The sequence below is a fragment of the Prunus persica genome, chromosome G5 (assembly GCF_000346465.2).
Source record: "Prunus persica cultivar Lovell chromosome G5, Prunus_persica_NCBIv2, whole genome shotgun sequence".
Classification (NCBI taxonomy): Eukaryota; Viridiplantae; Streptophyta; class Magnoliopsida; order Rosales; family Rosaceae; genus Prunus; species Prunus persica.
The window spans coordinates 2,575,995-2,595,770 of NC_034013.1; the positions used below are offsets into that span (position 1 = coordinate 2,575,995).

Below are 19,776 nucleotides of genomic sequence, written 5' to 3' on the forward strand. Positions count from 1 at the left end.
GGTTAAGGGGTAAACTGTTGCAGATTTCCTAGCCGATCATCCAATTCCAGTAGACTGGAAAATTTTAGATGACTTACCTGACGAACAAGTCTTCTCCGCTGACGTTTCTCTTGCTTGGATGATGTTCTTTGACGGATTGGCTCGTAAAGATGGGGTGGGGGCTGGCGTAGTCTTCATGTCACCTGAAAGACACGTATTGCCCTATTCATTCTCTTTAAGTGAACTTTGCTCAAACAACATCACAGAATACCAAGCTTTGATCATAGGTTTACAAATGGCCGTGGAGATGAAGATATCAAGTTTAGAAGTATATTGTGACTCTATGTTAGTAATCAACCAACTGTTGACCCACTACGAAGTTAGGGAGGATGATCTAATTCCATACCACTAAATGGCTACGCAATTACTGGAAAGGTTTGACTTCGTGATGCTGGAGCATGTGCTAAGAAAAGAGAACTAAATGGCAGATGCCTTACTCAACCTTGCTGCTATATTGACATTGACAAAAGATGAAGCGGTGAATCTTCCAGTTTCTCAACATTGGGTTGTTCCATTAACACTTGAGGCATCGCAAGGAGTCAACATTATCTTGGTATTGTTCATTGACGTTGACGACTGGAGGCAGCCTTTAATTGATTATCTTGAGCATGGGAAACTGCCAGACGATTCGAGACATCGATCAAAGGTACGGCGTCGGGCACCTCAATTCATTTATTATAAAGAGATTCTATACCATCATTCATTCGAAGGCCTTTTTCTAAGATGCTTGGGCAAAGAAGATACATCCAAAGCAATGGAGGAGGCTCACTCAGGTATTTGCGAAGATCATCAATCGAGGCCAAAGCTACATTTCCAAATAAAGAGGATGGGCTACTATTGGCTGATTATGGTCAAGGATTGCATGAATTATGTGAATAAATGCCAAGCATGTCAATTCCATGCCAACTTTATATATTAGCCGCTGGAGCCGCTACATCCTACAATTACTTCATGGCCATTTGATGCGTGGGGTCTTGATGTGGTGGGACCAATAGGACCCAAATCTTATGATGGTCATTCTTACATCCTGGCAGCCATCTACTACTTTTCAAAATGGGCAGAGGCTATACCCCTAAAAGAAATAAAGAAAGAAAATGTAGTGAACTTTATCAAAGTAAACATTATTAATCGGTATGGTGTGCCACGTTACATCATCACAGATAACGGAAAGCCATTCTCGAACCAGTTGATGGATAAATTATGTGAAGACTTCAGTTTCAAGCAACGCAACTCTTCAATGTACAATGCCCCGACCAATAGTCTTGCGGAAGCGTTCAACAAAACACTTTGCAACCTGTTGAAGAAAGTTTTTGGAAGAACCAAGAAAGATTGGCATGAAAGGATAAATGAAGTATTGTGGGCTTATCAGACGACATACCGGACGCCTACTCAGGCTACACCATACTCACTCGTGTATGGCGTGGAAGCAGTCTTGCCTCTAGAAAGTCAAATTCCATCATTGAGGATGGCCGTACAAGAGGGATTAACTGATGAAGAGAATGCAAAGCTATTTCTCCAAGAGTTAGAAGCACTAGACGAAAAGAGACTCAAAGCGCAACAACGCTTAGAGTGTTATCAAGCTCGGCTTTCAAATGCTTTTAACAAGAAGGTTCGCCCCAGGTCTTTTCAAGTAGGAGATCTTGTCCTCGCATTACGTAGACCTATCATCACAACACACACAACCGGAAGCAAGTTTACCTCAAAATGGGATGGACCCTACGTAGTACAAGCAGTGTACACTAGTGGCTCTTACAAGATCATAGCCGAGGACGGTTTAAGAGTCGGTCCTATCAACGAAAAGTTCTTGAAACGATACTACGCATGAAATGACACCAAGCTCCTGGCCCACATGAGCCTAAACTACGTACGGCATCAAAAAAAAAAAAAAAAAAAAGGGCTCGTTGGATTGAAAACTCAAAAGAGCGGTCCAAGCAAAAGTTAGAGCACAAGAAAGTCCATTGAATTGAAAACCCGAAAGGACAGTTCAAGCAAAAGTTAGGACACAAAAAAAAAAAAATTTTAAAAAAAGCCCCTTTCACTACGTGATGACTTTATCTCTTTTCATCGAGGGTACGTAGGCAGCATGGACAAATAATTCCAAGTTCAGTCACATCAAAATAAAAACAAAGGGTTTCCCCATCAATCCAAAACCATTCGAAAAAAATAATGAAATAAGAAAATGATTTTACTTCATTATGAAAGTTAACTAGTAAACATCAATACTTTGACAAGTTCGAAGATAAATATGAAAGAAGCAAAGAAAGTTTACAACAACAAAAATTTGCTATTCCCAAGACAAGTCCTTAAAGCCATTACTTAATCTCTCAAAAGAACCACGTAATGCATCTAAAGTCTCAGCATCGGCAGCAGATAATATAGGAGCTTTTTCGACTGCAATCTTATCCTCTCTCAAGCGGATGACCTCACCATGTTGATAAGAAAGCTGTGCATCCCTCTCTGAAAGTGATTTGTTTAGTTGACGCAATCTTAATTCCAATTGTTCTTGTTCCCTCTTCAACTCCTCCATACGCATATTGGCAAATTGAATGGACTCAAGTATGGAAGACTGATGAACTTCTTCAGTTTATTGTAGAGCCAAGACAATAGAAAGTGAAGAGTCAACTGCAGCTAAACGATCGCTTTGAGCCTCGGAAGATAGCTTTTGGGAGTAAATAGAATGTGCAGAATGATAGTCAACTACGGTCACCATAAGTGCATCGATCATAGCCCGTAAAGATGAGACGTCCGCCCCCACATTGTCTCGGGTAGTCAACAATTTGCCAAGCTCATCTTCGAATGAAGGAAGCCTTTCTAATGAAGCCTTCAAGATTATACTTTTTATTTGGTTTCCTAAAATGGAGATTACTTTGCGAAGAGTTTTGTCCGCAACACCTAATTTGGGTTCCCCACATGACTTTTCAGAAGATGATGCATGATTAGCCGGCTTCAATAAATGTGGCTATGCAAATGAACCTACATTGGCCGACGAGTAATGGTTAAGCAAGTAGACTCAAAGATTTCTAAACACTAAGTGTGATAAAGATTGGAAGCATACCTCTTAGACTAGCACTTGAACCACTTATCGATTGCAAAGTATCATTTTCTCATTCGATAGGCAAATGGTTGAATGGTAAGAGCTCGGACATAGTAGGAACATGATGTACTACTTCTCCCTAAAATGTATATAATAAATTAGAATTTGTTGTAAAGTACATACCTCGTTCATTAGAACTGGTTGTGAAATAGTGGATGCATCACAAGAGAATGTGTCATCAAGTGGGTATGCCGTGTCCAGATCATAATAAAAAGGTCCAACTCTTGTCTTCTTATGCCTAAAGTTGACTTCACTGTCTTCATTGCTGCTTATATGCCCTCGCTTCAAATTGCGAATTCATCAACCAAGGGGAATGAAATCTTTCTGGGAATCTGCTACACTTTCTGTTTCTCCTTTATCATTAGGGACTCAAGTTGAAGGAACATCAACTAGAAATGGGTGTTGAACTCGAGGCACAGGAGTAGTAGAACTACCTTCAACTTCTAGATGAACTTGGAGCGCTCTACCACGGGTGAGTTTATCATGAACTAAAGTTTCGTTGCCTTGAGACTTAAAAGATTTTGGCTGAGAAAGCGACGACGACTTGCCTACAGTTGACATTGTCTTTGATTTCATCGATTCAAAGCGATGCACCTTCGACCACCAAATAACATAATTGGATGTGACCTCAAACTCTCGGATATTATCCTTAGTGGGTAGTGTTATTGTAGATGCATTGCCAATCTTCAAGCATGATTTCCAATGTGAGTACACTGATAGCACAGTCCCATTCCAGATGTCATCTTTAAGTTCTCCTAGCACATGTTGTACATAAGAAAATTATCTACTGAACCGGTGTGGGCTATAAGGTTGGATGACTCGGTAGTTTTCTTGCCGTAGAGAAACGAATCCCGAACGAAGGCATATCAAATACACAAAGTCTTCTTTAAAAATATGATCTTCATCAGTCAGTTCTTTGCATTCTGAAAATACTCTTGCCAGACAACTCATTTCCACTTTACCACAAGTTCGGAACAAAGCTCGAGCTTTTGAATCTTCAAACAATTTCGCCAAAAGTCTTCCTGAGAACCTTGCCATGATAAGAATGGACTTCTAGGAAGATGATGTAAAGTGTGTGTTGAAATATTCGCCCTACCACCCATACACATAATGGAAAGGTAGAACAGTTGTGCAATTTCCTGGATCATCTGCACTAGAAATATCGTTCAGCCCTTTGTAAATGCTGGCCAATACTGGAACTGCTAGGCCAAATGATTCATCGTGCCCACTCAACTGGCAACTTTGAAAACCCCTGGCCTGATCAAAGTGACGTCGTCTTTAAGAAATACAAATTTGCACAACCAGCAAGCAAGGAATGCAGCCAAGTAGGATCTTTCCATGTCTTCATCAGTTATACCCAAATCTTTAAAAACCCCTTCCTCTTCCTCAGTGCGTTTCAGTGCCATCGGAATGATACTAGATGGATCAGAGTTCTCCTTTGGCTTTTGTGACTTGTTTCGTATGTTTTCCTTGAGGGCTTTTTATACTTGAATGGCCCTTGATATCAGTACTTTATCCAAGCAATCATTTTCACTCCAGATTTTCCTTTAGAATCCCGTAAAATCTTGTGATACGTTAAGAATAAGTAGCGACAAATGTGTGGGATATAAGACACGCCTTTATGATCCTTCTTGTTGAGACTCTCAGTGGTTGGAATAATTTCATTATAAAATCGACCTGTAATAGGGAGACCACCAATTTCATGAAGATCCCAAAGGGAAATAGACATCTCTCCTTGCGACGTATGAAGAGTATTTGTTTTAGGACACCAGTACTTGCAAAAGACTCGAATGACTGGAGCATGTCGATCATAGCTAAATAATGAGGCAAACACTGCATTATATAGACCGGTGCTCTTAAGAACCTGAGTATTTCTGCTTAGCATATCTTCAAGCCACTCCCAGTAATACTCGGTCAATGTAAATTAACCAGCCGTCGAGAGAGCAGAACTCCAATTCACTGCTCCATTATGGATTTGATCGCTAAGAAGTTCGAACGCCTTTGATGAACCGATATCTGTATGATGCGAGGACTTTTACTGTAAAACAGTGGAGTGAAGGTCTCTATCTGTAGACTTGGATTTTTTTAAAGCTGCTTAATTGACAAAACACCTCTTGAGACCAAGATGGGATATAAAGAAAATTGTCTACCTCAGAAGCTAAGAGAGGCGCACCTACAAGTAATGTAGTACCTTTGTCCCGGTTGTCACTTTCATCATCGAGAATAGTGACGGTGCCTTTCTTGAAACACTTGAAGAAGGCCATCTATATAAGATGAGTGACATGAAACAATATTCAGTATCAAGCTGATGACTTCATAGTTGAAAAAAAAATCAAAAAAACCAAAAAAGAAAAAAGAAAAAAGGGGAAACACTTACTTTTACCAGTTTGTGGAGTCGGATAAAGATGGAATGCCACAAGAAGCAATCTTTACTCGTCCTCCACTACGTAAAGCCTAAGCGCTTGAGCGGGTTATCACCAAGTCGGAGAGATGGATCAAACCCAAGCGGTATAGGACGTCTACGTTCTTTACTCGTCCTTCACTATGTAAAGCCTAAGCGCTTGAGCGGGTTATCACCAAGTCGGAGAGATGGATCAAACCCAAGCGGTATAGGGCGTCTACGTTCTTCACTCATCTTCCACTTACGTAAAGCCTAAGCGCTTGAGTGGGTTGTCACCAAGTCAGAGAGATGGATCAAACCCAAGCAGTATAGGACGTCTACGTTCTTCACTCGCTTTCACTTACGTAAAGCATAAGCGCTTGAGTAAGTTATCACCAAGTCGGAGAGATGGATCAAACCCAAGCGGTATAGGACGTCTACGTTCTTTACTTTCTTTCAAAGTACCTATTATAAAAAAATATATATACATATATAAATATCATCATATAAAAAAAATTGATGAATAAATAAATGATTGAAAAAGTGATAGATGTGCAGCGAAGAAGAAGAAAAAAAAAGGGTCATTTCGAGCTGCTTGGATCAACCCGATGGGGGCAGCCCAATCTACCCACTTCTCCAGCGCCAACCCCAGCTTCAGCATGGAGGCCCACGTCGCGCCAAGACCTAGCCCTCCTTCTCCTACGCAGCCCACTCCTCACATAAAGCCCATCGTCGGCTTGTCCCAGCTCCAGCCAGTGCCCAGCCCGTCGTTTCCCCTTGCACAACCCACGCCTCATGCAAGGCCCATCATCGCTTGCCCAAGCCCCAGCTCGTGGCCTGCATCTCTTCCTGGCCCGCTCTCTCCAGCTCAGGCAAGCCCACGTCGCACACTAAAGCCCAGCGCCTCTCCTAGCTCAAGCCCACATCGTACACCAAGGCCAGGGCCTCCATGCTTCTACTTCGTAGCCCAGCGAACCTACCAACCCTTCCACCCTCCAATCTTGCTTCCACACCAAAAAAAAAAAAAGAAAAAAAAAAGGGGAAACTTTCAAAGCTCCACGTTGGAAGCAATCCAAATTATTGGAAAGACATGAAGAACTAACACTTCAAGCTGCACCTCCTACATGTGACAAAGCACATGTCTACAATGCATCATGAAGCGGGGGCAATTTGTAAACAAAGAAATTTTGGTGCAATAAATTCCATTGGATAAGAAAATAATTAGGTTCGGTGGATTGAATTATAGGCCTCATAATTCGCACATGTGGCGCATGACTCATCAAAATCTGGTTAGCTGTCAAAAGTGACATGTGTCGACATCTGACGAAGTGCATCAAACGGTTCAAGATGAAGACAAAATTAAGGGAAAGAATCTTCTGTGATTGGCTTTGATTTAAATCAAATATTGATCAGGTCAATCAATTGAAGATAATTTGGTTAAATTGCCAGATTATGGGAATTTATTTAAATCAAATCAAAATCCCACAAAACAAGGTTTTAAATAGGAAAAGTTATTTAGGTCAAGCATCCTACAAGAGCCTATAAATAGGAGGTCTCAAGACGAAAGAAGGGGCTCAGAAAAATCTAGCATTCAGAAAAAACAAAAAACTCTCTGCATTCTTCACCATATTTTGGAAGAGCCACCAAACACAACAAATACGTGCCAGTTCCTCCACCCTAGAAAAATCCAAACACCAAACAAGCCTTGTGCTACCCGTTTGATCAAGATCAAGTCTCTACGACCCTTGCATCAAATACAATTTTTCTTTAAACACTTTGGAGATAGAATCAGAGGATTCAATATAGAGATTGTAACCCTAAATTTCATTAATACAAAATTATTTTGTACACGTGTTCTTGTCTTATTCGTCGCAGGATATTCGTGTTTATAGTAACCAAAGAGGTTCTTTCTTACTAGTGAATTTCTCGGGGATCACCAAAGATGACGTAGACACAACGCCGAACCTCTATAAATTCTTGTGTTCTTCGTGTGTGTGTGTTTACTTTTCGGTTGATGTGTGTGCTTTATCTCTATGTGTTTTGTGTGTGGTAGTTGCATAGTCCATCAAACGACAAGGTCTTGAGATGTTTTCACACAACACACACTTCTTCTCTTTTGTAGAAATAAACAAGCGTGAACATTTGTGGGCTTAGATTGAGTGAAAAGGATGGAAACCCATGTTAGATAGTCCTAGATTAATGATGGGATCTATCATGCCACATTAAGCTGCACCATCCAGCTTAAAGCTAATGCTCCACTTCTGGGCTTAGCACTTATGTTTTTGGAACAGTGCCACCAACACTTTCGACTTTGGAGTTGGTCCAATGTCAATATCAATCCTAGACTTGGCAGTGGCCTTTGGATTTAGGCCTCATGAGAGGATGGCCGATTGTTTAAGAGATTTCCAAAGGACCACCCGGGGGCGGAGATAATGTTCCTAACTCGGCCCAAATAGATTGATGAAGTCAAGATCAAGGCGCTCACCATCATACCACTCTTTTTCCTTTCACGACCATCAACCACGAAAGTTCACACGCCACACAAGCGCTCACACTAAAAAGGACGACTTTGTTGCCAAATGAGCTCGACTCATCAATTATTTAACTCCGAAGAATCCACCCAATTGGCCAAAAAGATTTATCGTCCAACAACAACTAGTAGTAGTAGGTAGTGAAAAGAGACAGAGATTTTTAGCACATGGGGTATGGAGACTACCCAACAGTGGGCATGTAGGAAGGAGATGTGGTAAAAGAATTATCAGAAAAATAATAATAAATTAGTTGTGAGATTTAATCAGAGCTATTAACAGTACTTCAATCTAATGGTTCAAAATTTGTATAAAAAATAGAGTGTTTGGGATCTGCCCCGTATATCAAGTTAGTAAATCCCAATATACTTATGGATACTTGCAGTATGATCATGAAACGTTAGTTGAACAGCCTGCGAAACAAAAACACAAGGATGGAATGTTATGCAATGTATCAATCATTAACTGCAATGTGATCTGAAAATTTTCATCACTTGAATTAACACATCAACCACTTCTGTGATATTTAGGCACATCAACCACTTCTGGAATACTAATATATTATATTTTATTGTTCGAAACCCTTGTATTTGTTTCAAAAACTCTAATATATATGTAGATAAAAAAAAAATATTCAAAACAAAATAGGAGAATATAAAAGAACACTAGAAAGACATTTGAAAAAGTGATATGGATAACATGGTGACAATGCTTCGACAAGAAGGAAAAAAAAAAGCATTTGGTTTCATTTCCTTAAATGAGTGAGCTTACTATGAATTGAAAGTCTGGGTGTTTGTATTTGCAAGATATATCTTTAATTATAGTTTTAATTTAAAATTGAGTATTGTAGGTTTATTTAAGGATGAAAGAGAGTTTGTCAATGCATCGACAATTGAGAAATTTAAGAGTTCTAAGCCTCGCATGGTTAAATTTTAGATTTCAAATAGTGTTGTTGTATTTTGTATTGCATTTTTACTTTTGGTTTTAGTTTTAGTTTTTGTATTTGTTGAACTTTTACTTATGGATAGAGATGCATTTGAGAGTAAGGCTCATTACGTCCTCTCTGAGTATATCTTTTTATGTTTATTAATTGAAATTCATTCGTACCATCGAATTTAGTATGTAAGTTTTGCCCAACTAGCTTTCGAATCCTAAAACTGCTAAAATTCATATATAGTATTTATGCAAATTGCCCAAAAATTTCTATTTGGACCAATTCATTTATTTGTTGGGAAAATATCTATCGAGAGTACTTTAAACATGTCTGAATGATTCTTTCTTTCTTTCTTTCTTTTCTTTTTTGTTTTTTTTGTGGGTGTTTAATGCATACCAAGCTTTGCGATGACATTACGGCAAAATTGGTCATATATATTTTTCATAAGAAAATTGTCGCCTTTTTGAGTGGGATTTGACTTCGTCATCATTAGGTTAGTCAAGCTTTGCTGGTGCAATGTCATCGTTTGACATATTTAGTTTACCTACCAAAACGGGGCACATTACCATGCATCGTCACTATTCTAAGATTCTTAATACGTGGAATATTGTAGTCCATGTAGTCCGTTGATTCGACATTTTTGTCCTTTTTTTTCTTCTTGTGGCAATTTTAGGCTCCTCAAGTGCTAAGGAATATCAAGCTTCCAAGTGACAAGTTCTACATAGTTTGAGACCTACACTTACTTACTGGATATTAGATGATTTGGTTCATTTCCATTTCTTTATGTTTTTAATATCATTTGCCTATATAGTTGACATGTTATAACGCCTTTTAAGTGTCAACAAAGGGTGTTTTTCTTGTAGTGAGTATACGTTACAGGTCTAGTTCCAGAAGGATAAACCAAATACAGGATGCTCTATGTATTTATAGGTGATGTTTGCAAAATTTGTGAAAAGAGGTGGTATTTCCAGTTAAAATTAAAAAAGCAGTGGCATTAAGCGCTATTTCCCTTTATAATGATCAGCCACCCCTTATTTTTGCACTTATCATTTTAGGTTAGATAAGGTTTGTACGACTTGGGTTTTGACCAATAGAAACTTGCCAAAAAAAAAACATTTGTGTGAAGTTTTTTGGTTCAATATATATTTTTATATATATATATATATATATATATATATATATATACACATTCAGAAGGAAAAGTGGTACAATTAGATCGATATGGAAAAGAGCAAGGTGCTTGTGGTTGGTGGTACTGGGTACCTGGGGCGTAGGATTGTTTCTGCAAGCCTATCCCAAGGCCACCCAACATATGTTCTTCAAAGGCCAGAGATTGGCCTTGACATTGATAAGGTCCAAATTCTCTTGGCGTTCAAGAAGCAAGGGGCTCACCTTGTGGAGGGCTCATTTTCTGATCTGGAAAGCCTTGTCCGTGCTGTCAAGCTTGTTGATGTTGTCATCTGCCCCATGTCTGGGGTACATATTCGGAGTCACAACATTTTGCTGCAGCTCCAGCTTGTTGAAGCTATAAAAAAAGCAGGAAATATTAAGGTACAAACACCACTAGAAAAGCTTCATATAAGTCATGGATATACTCGTGGCCAGTGCTAGTGTCAGTCACCCACAACCTGTGGCCAAAGATCCTATTTGTATTAGGCATATATACATGAATTAAGCAAGGGTGGATGCTCATTTGCTCTATGTGTTTTTTGTTTCTCAAAAGGTTTTTACTCTCATGTTATTCTATAGGGTTTGTTTATTGTGCACTCATATTATAACACATAAAATTTCTTGGGTATGTAACAAATGGTGTTACTAATTAACTCAAGTATTAGTTGGATGACATGGTTGATATTTCATTGACTTATGATACAACATTAATTAATAGATATACGAATTCTGAGAGGATTGGTAGTACCACTTGACAATAGGGCGGTCACACTGTAACATTTCTCTGTGTAATGGTGTTATGATCACATAAAAAAAGTTTCAAATAATCTGGTAAGACGGCTTTATTTCCCCGTATAGGTCTTCCTTATGGAGGAGCACCTTTTTTTCTTCATTATTGTTATGAATGATATGATTTATCTTTTTTTGTTTTATATAAATGCAATTGAACTACAAGGGGCGAGGTTTCTCATACACAAACTACCAAGGTGCTATGATGGTTTGAACATGAGATCACTGGTCTTCAAGTCAAGGCTCTTTACCATTGAACTGGACCGTGTTAATGATTTAGCTTAATTATAATTTTTTTTTTTTGTCACAACGATTTAGTTTAATTATTAGTGGTTTAACTTTTTCATTAATTAGGGTCTACTTCAATATTCGTAACCACAATTGATATTAGGATGCTGATTTTTCCATTTTATTTTTGTCCATTCCCCCTTTTTTTTAAAAAATAATTTTTACTATAACAAAAAAGGGAGTGTCAGTAAATAAAAGAGGGATGAGAAAATCATCTCCCTTGGTATTATTGTACAATAGAGCGCACGACTTTAAATGCCTTAGCCAATTTAAGGTGAGGAAGAGAAAGTGTTTTATATAGGAGTCAGACTTGTCTTGTTAGTCTGAATAACAACTGTGAATGATCTTTTTGGTCGTGACTCGTAATCAAATTAACATACTGATTACAAACTCATAAATATCACTTTTTTCCTGCCCTTGCTTTTTTCTGTAGCGTTTTTTGCCATCAGAGTTCGGTTTCGATCCAGCACGTATGGGACATGCACTTGAACCTGGAAGAGTTACATTTGATGATAAAATGGTAGTGAGAAAGGCAATACAAGATGCTAAAATCCCCTCCACTTATGTATGTGGTGCCGGCTTCGCTGGTTATTTGGCCGTTAACCTTTCACAGATGGGGACACTCGTTCCTCCAAAGGAGAAAGTTCTTATTTATGGAGATGGTAACGCTAAAGGTATGCCAAAGCTAATAAATTAAATTAAAACACCACTTTTCACCTCCATAAGCATTTACTATAATGCAGGCTAATAGTATATAGATACTCTGGTTTATGTATATATGACATAGAATTAATCATCTTCATGTACCGTGCAGTATCTATAGTGGATGAAGATGACATCGCAGCATATACAATCAAAACAATAGATGATCCGCGAACATTGAACAAAACATTATACCTTCGTCCACCCGAAAACGAACTCAGTCAAAAACAATTGGTTGAGATGTGGGAAAACCTCATAGGCAAGAAACTAGAACATATCTCCATTTCAGAAGAAGACTTCCTTGCCTCTATGAAAGGTACGCATGATATCATATGAAATCTATTGAATGCACGAAAGTTATATGGTTTAACCTCGCCAATCAATCAGCTCCTTGAATGGATTTCATTGATCAGCACATTAAAATTCCTAGGTTATTTTTGCGCAGATCGATCAGACTCTGACTCATTACTCAGATTTTAAATTTTAACTCTTGACTTGTGGTGCCTAAAATCCAAGAACCTGAACCTAATACAAGCTCTAAGCAGAAATTTCACACCTTATGAAATACTATATTTCAGGTATGGACTATGCAGGCCAGGTAGGAGCGGGGCATTTCTACCACATGTTCTACGAAGGCGCTCTGACAAACTTTGAAATCGGGGAAGAAGGAGAAGAAGCTTCAAAGCTTTACCCAGAAGTGAAATACACCCGCATGAATGAATACATAAAAATTTATGCATGAGAAACAAAACAAGGTGTTTAATAATAGTTTCTCAAAGAATACATTTATCTTGTGATCACTTTAATGGAGGATATTACAGCTTTCCTGCAGCTATTTTGTGTATGTAATACAGCATATTAAACACTTATTATCTATTGTTATAAATGGCCGATTAGTGACATTATATTTTATACACAAGCTTTGACATAATTTTTGGGTGAATAATGATTTTAAATCTAAGATGGGATCTATCATCACTACTACAAAAAACCCTTTGTGCGACGAAATAAGTTTGTTGCACAAAGTACAATTTTGTCGCACAAATATTTGCACGACAAAATATTTTTTGTGTTTTAAAATTTTTTAATTAAAAATAAACTAATTTAATAGTTTGCGCGACGAAATATTTTGTCGCGCAAGGTTTTTGACTTTTTGTTTTATTATTTCTCTTATATTAATTTAATTATATTAATTTATTCAAATTTTTACTTTTTAAATTTAATTTAATTGTATATATATTTTTTTAATTACTTTAATTTAAATTTACGTATTCAAAATAAAATTACATATGAAAAATAGTGATCAAATTACCCAATAAATATATATAATATTCAAAATGTACGCATAAATTAACAAAGTACAATAATAAAATCTTAATACAAGCCTATTGTGGTGGTAGTGGCGAATGATATGTTTCGATAGTGTCCTAATCCTCAACTTTAACCGTCAAAGTCTCGACGATTCCCTACAAAAAAAAAAAAATGGTCAAATAACAAAAATTGGCATAATCTCCCCTGAGATTGTTATACCCCAAATCCAACCCAAACTCCAATCCTCACCCTATACTCAACCCCAAACCCCACACAAACTCAAAACTAACTCCAAAAACACATTAATGAAAAAAATTTTAAATTTAGAGAGAATATACCTTTTGGCAAGATTGAGAGTGAGTGAGAATGAGAGGGAGAAGTGAGTGTGAGAGAATTAGAGAAGATAGTGAGAGAGAGAGAGAGAGAGAGAGATGAGAGAGTGAGTGAGAGTGAGAACTAGTGAAAAGAGAGATGGGAGAGTGAGTGAGAGTGATAGATAGTGATGAGAGAGATGAGAGATTAAGTGAGAGGAGTGAGTGTGAGAGAAAGGGTCGGATTTGGGGAGAGGGAAAGAGAGAGGAGAGGTAAGACCAGAGAAAGACATTGAGAAAGTGGTGGAGGAGTTATTTTAGTATTAAAAACCGTATCACTTTGCACAACGAAATCTTGGTCATGCAAAGTCCTGAAAAAAATTCCCGCGTCCCATTTTTGGTGCCCACCCAAATTTTTAGAGTTTTGCGCGACGAGTTGTTGGTCACACAAAGTTTTGCGAGACCAAAAAATTCCCGCGTCCCTTTTAAGATACCCACCCAAATGCAAATTTTGAGAGACGAAAAATTGGTTCGTAGCGCAATATTTATAAAAATAATTGCTATGAATAATAAAAAATAAAATAATTTTATTTTACGATTTAAAATATAACTAAGGTTAAGGCGACCAAATGTGTTTTCGTTGCGCAAAAAAAATAATAAAAAATAAAGAAATAATTTAGTTTAACAATATAAAATATAAAAAGAAGTAAATAAGGATTAGGCGATGAAATATTGATATTCGTCAAGCAAAGTTTTCAAAAAATAATAAAAACTTATGAAAACAACTATATCTTAAAATTTATAATGTATAATTAAATAAAAAAAATTAATTGGTTTGCCCGACGCATGTTTACATTATGACGTCTTGCTATTGGTTTTTGCACGACGACCCCATTGTTATATTAAAAAATAAATAAATTTAAAGTTACTTAATAAATATATATATATATATATATGCACACCATTCAACGATCCAACTGTCAAACTTGTTTGTATATACTTCGAGATCGCATACCCCAAAAATCGCAAAAAACAAACATTCAGAGATCTAGTAACGGGACAAAACTTTTCGACGGTTATAAATGAAAAATCACGATTTAACGGTTATTTTAACTCCGATTTTGATGATTTTTTACAACTACACTCCTTGACCCTGTATGAATACAATGACAGAATTTGATCTTCAATTTAAAATATTTACACTAGCGGATACCACAAATCTTATGTCATATTTAATGAAAGTATAAATAAACTCTTAATTGTTAGTGAATATATTGTTTTGATGGCATATACATTCTACGAAACTAGTTTCAACGATAAAACCGTCAAACTTGTTTGTTTATACTTCGAGAGCATATAGCCAAAAATCGAAAAAAATAAACATCCAGAGATCAAGTAACGGGACAACTTTTCAACGGTTATAAATGAAAATTCATGATTTAATGGTTATTTTAACTCCGATTTTGATGATTTTTTACAGCTACACTCCTTCACCCTATATGAATACAATGACTGAATTTGATCTTCAATTTAAAATATTTACACTAGTGGATAGCACAAAATCTTATGTTATATTTAACGAAATTATAAATAAACTTTTAATTGTTAGTGAATATATTGTTCTAATGGCATATGCATTCAACAAAACTAGTTTCAATGATCCAACCGTCAAACTTGTTTGTTTATAATTCGAGATCATATACGCCAAAAATCGGAAAAAATAAACATTCAGAGATCAAGTAATGGGACAAAACTTTTCTACGGTTATAATGAAAAATCACGATTTAACGGTTATTTTAACTCCGATTTTGATGATTTTTTACAGCTACACTCCTTGACCCTATATGAATACAATGAATAAATTCGATCGTCAATTTAAAATATATATTTTCTAACAAAAACCCAATGCGAACAACAATAATATATTTTTCTAACAAAAATCTGACCCGATCTAAAATAATAAATTTAAAGCTACTTAATAAATACATATACCTTTTAATTTCTTAAGTGTTATGCATACAAAATAGAAAATAAAAAAAAATGGTTTAGGCGACGAAATGTTTGGATTACGTCAGGCAAAGATTTTAAAAAATAATTTTTTTTTTATTAGGACTTTGTGCGACGAAGTTTATTGTTTTGTCGCGCAAAGTCACTTTGAGCGACGATGTATTGGCGTCGCGCAAAGTTTTCATCGTGCAAAATTTAGTTGCGCAAGACTTTGAGCGACGATTTATTATTGTCGTGCAAAAGTTTGTCGCGCGAAGTGACTTTGCACGACGAATAGTTTTTCGTCGCAAAACATTTGGTCGCGCAAGACTTTGAGCGACGAAGTTTTGAGTTTCGTCGCGCAAAGTGACTTTGAGCCACGAATAGTTTTTCATGGCGCAAAATTTGATCGTGCAAGGGGTTTTTTTTTTTAATAGTGAAGTCTTCAATATGAAAAGAAACAAAGTGAGTCCTATATATTATTTGATACTAAACTTATGAATTTAATTTACCACGGTTCAAAACTTGGGTACAAAGGCTCATTGTCCTTGTTAATTCCCCCAACTCAGTATGATACAAATACACTGTATTTCTTACTCTCTTTGTTTCCCTGGCCTTTTCTGTGCAGCATTTCTTGCCATCAAAGGTCGGTTTAGATCCAACACGTATGGGACATGCACTTGAACCTGGAAGAGTTACATTTGATGAGAAAATGATAGTGAGAAAGGCAATACAAGATGCTAAACTCCCTTTCACTTATGTATGTGGTGCCTCCTTCGCCAGCTATTTTGCCGGCAACCTTTCTCAGATGGGAACACTCTTCCCTCCAAAGGAAAAAGGTGCTTATTTATGGAGATGGTAACGTTAAAGGCAAAAGTTAATAAATTAAGTTTTTACCACTATAGGCATTCATATATCGAAAATGTTTAGCAATGGATTTTTAGCTCAAGTAGTTAAGAGCATTCAACCCTGCATCTGACAAGAATACACCAAAGCTCCAAAAAAGATAGATAGAACCCACAAAGAACACCAGCGCTATCAACCTCCAACAACGATTGGCCCTGAGAATAGAGAAGTCTGCAGGGAGCAACACAAGAGAAGAGACAAAAGACAACGAGCAAGCCAGGAAAAAAAGAAAACAAAAAGTCCTCAAAGACACGCTGTATCATCCCAACTCTGACAAGGAAACCTCCTATGAATCCATAGTCCTTAAGACAAGCGAAGAATCAAAGGTCTGTTGAGAGAAGAACTGAGAAATACAACACAACAATAACAAAACTAGCATCAGCCACTTAACCACAAGAAGACGGCTGTTGGACTCAAGAAGAAACCCTAGATGTGACGCACGACTCCCCCCTCGCATAACAAGAGAGTGACCCCTGGTGTCCAACATACGATTTATAACTTTTAGTTTTAGGTTTTGCCTTTCCAGTGGTATTTTTGGCTATAGAACCTGATACATATGTATTATGTCTATGCTTAATACAAAACCTTGAACTCAACTTGGTCAGAAAATTTATGCAAATTATAATCAAATCGAAAACATGCAGATTGAGTGTCTAATATGCTTGCTTACACGTATTACGAGCTTAGCATCTTGATCATATTAACAAGTGCGTTTTGGTTCTAAAACATGCCACCTAAGCTCTGATATCACACGTAAACTCTACATACTGCATATAAAAGAGCAACTAACCTTGGTATGCTGCCATTTTGACTATTTAAACACTATTCTGGTTACTTTAATTTCTATTCTGGCTACTTGGACCGCAGTTGTGGATGTTCAAATGAGTATTAAGAATAAGAACAAGTGCTCTTATCCACTTAATTTGATGTTTAACTCACTTATTCTAGATGGGGTATGAATGTTTTTGTGATGGTGTGATCGAATGAGAATGAGCACTTGTATTTATAGGCATCAGTTGGGAGTCTTGCCCATCAAGAAATTCTTAAGCCTTTCCTTATCGCTCTAGGTTTAAAACTTCTAATCCACAATGAAGTAGGAATCCTTTTGTCTCTATGTGTGAACCTTAAACACTAACTTCAAAAGAGATGTCAGATTAGTTTTAGTTAAATTCCTAATCCATACCAAGTCTTAGATCCCTATCATGATTAGAAGGCAACAATTATTAAGTGGTTCAAGGATGTCACTAGTGGCTATGTCAACTGAGACACAGGTGGTGGCGATTCATAATATTTTTGTATCATGTTTTGCCTAAACCTCTATGAAATATGTGTAGTAATCTTTAATCTTTCACGAATTAGTTTAAACTTAAGACACAAAAAATACAAGATAAAGAAAATATGAGGAGAGAGAGTGGGGAAGGATATTATCAAGGGAACATGCTTAAATTGTAAAAATTTCTTCTTCTTTTTTTAGATATTTGTTTCAAAAATTCTAATATATATGTAGATAAAAAAAATATTCAAAATAAAAATAGGAGAATATAAAAAAAAACACTAGAAAGACATTTGAAAAAGTGATATGGATAACATGGTGACAATGCAACACAAATGACAGAACAACAGCTCATACATACATACAATACAAGAGACACGTGTACTCCTCAACGAATGAGTTTCAAATTTCCATATAAATATGAACATTGTGGCACTCGGAATTCTTAATATTGTACGGTTATGGAAATCTCATTAATCTTATCTAAATGTTTATTTCAACTAAGTTAATTATTTGCCATTTCTTACTCTGCATTCTTCTCTTATGCTTTGACAAGAAGGAAAAAAAAAAGCATTTGGTTTCATTTCCTTAAATGAGTGAGCTTACTATGAATTGAAAGTCATAGTAAGCTCAGGCACAAAACCATTCATTGGATGCCAAGCTCACGAATGCTTTAATGACACATTAAGGAAGGCTCCTAGGAGACCCCACTAGACTGGTCTCCATAAGTTTGTCAGAATAGGCATCAGTTCAAAGGCACTTAGGAACCATGAAGTCTACCCCATAAACCATGGTATCACTACCAGAAACAGGTGCAATCGAATAAGGACAACCAGGAACTAACGTAGACATGGCAGCGACTAGAGGAGATGAGGCCCAAAACGCAAGGAAAACGAGGCACCGAATAGCAAGGGAGGGAAATCTGAGAGCGATCGAACCAGCCCCCAAAATTGGGAAGAGGCACAGCGACGACAGACTGGAGAGAGAACGTGGACGAGGGTGGACTGAGAAGAGGAAGGCAATAAGGCAGGACTACAAGAGAGCAATGACATAGACTAAACGTGCGACTGGGCAAGAGAGAAATAGCGACGACAACTGAGCACGAGAAAACGGCTGTTGGACGCAAAAACAAACCCTAGATGTGACACACGACTCTCCTCGCATAACAAGAGAGCGACCCCTGGTGTCCAACATATACAATTTATAACTTTTAGTTTTAGGTTTTGCCTTTCTGGTGGTATTTTTGGCTTTAGAACTTGATACATTTATGTCTATGCTTAATACAAAACCTTGAACTCAACTTGGTCAGAAAAGTTATGCAAATTATAATCAAATTGAAAACATGCACATTGAGTATCTAATGTGCTTGCTGACACATATTAAGAGCTTGGCATCTTGATCATGTGAACAAGTGCGTTTTGGTTCTAAAACATGCAGCCTAAGCTCTAATATCACATGTAAACTCTGCATACTGCATATAAAAGAGCAACTAACCTTGGTATGCTACTATTATGACTGTTTAAACACTATTCTGGCTACTTGGACTGCAGTTATGGATGTTCAAATGAGTATTAAGAATAAGAACAAGTGCTATTATCCACTTAATTTGATGTTTAACTCACTTATTCTAGATGGGGTATGAATGTTTTTATGGTAGTGTGATCGAATGAGAAATGAGCACTTGTATTTATAGGCATCAGCTGAGAGTCTTACGCATCAAGAAACTCTTAAGCCTTTCCTTATCGCTCTAGGTTTAGAACTTCTAATCCACAATGAATAGGATCCTTATGTCTGTGTGAACCTTAAACACTAACTTTAAAAGAGATATCGGATTAGTTTTAGTTGAATTGAATACCAAGTCTTAGATCCCTATTTTGATTAGAAGACAACAATTAAGTGGTTCAAGGATGGGTCACTAGTGGCTATGTCAACTAAGACACAGGTGATGGCGATTCATAATGTTTCTGTATCATGTTTTGCCTATACCTCTATGAAATATGTGTAGTAATCTTTAAATCTTTCACGAATTAGTTTAAAATGAAGACACAAAAAGTACAAGATAAAG

At 37.0% G+C, this 19,776-nt stretch overlaps 1 protein-coding gene across 1 annotated transcript; it reads left to right on the forward strand.

The window, feature by feature from the left end:
• LOC18778052 (isoflavone reductase homolog) lies at positions 10,179 to 12,818 on the forward strand. The gene is made up of 4 exons (XM_007209319.2): positions 10,179 to 10,526; positions 11,656 to 11,896; positions 12,037 to 12,240; positions 12,503 to 12,818. The coding sequence occupies exons 1-4, from the start codon at positions 10,197 to 10,199 to the stop codon at positions 12,664 to 12,666; spliced, it is 939 nt and encodes a 312-aa protein (XP_007209381.1). The 5' UTR covers positions 10,179 to 10,196; the 3' UTR covers positions 12,667 to 12,818.

Bases quoted from the DNA above. Each gene is read 5' to 3' on its own strand.
- LOC18778052 (XM_007209319.2), top strand. From the start codon at position 10,197: ATGGAAAAGAGCAAGGTGCTTGTGGTTGGTGGTACTGGGTACCTGGGG. The intron at 10,527-11,655 runs GTACAAACACCA...TTTTTTCTGTAG, and splicing joins AAAAAGCAGGAAATATTAAG to CGTTTTTTGCCATCAGAGTT. The intron at 11,897-12,036 runs GTATGCCAAAGC...TGTACCGTGCAG, and splicing joins TGGAGATGGTAACGCTAAAG to TATCTATAGTGGATGAAGAT.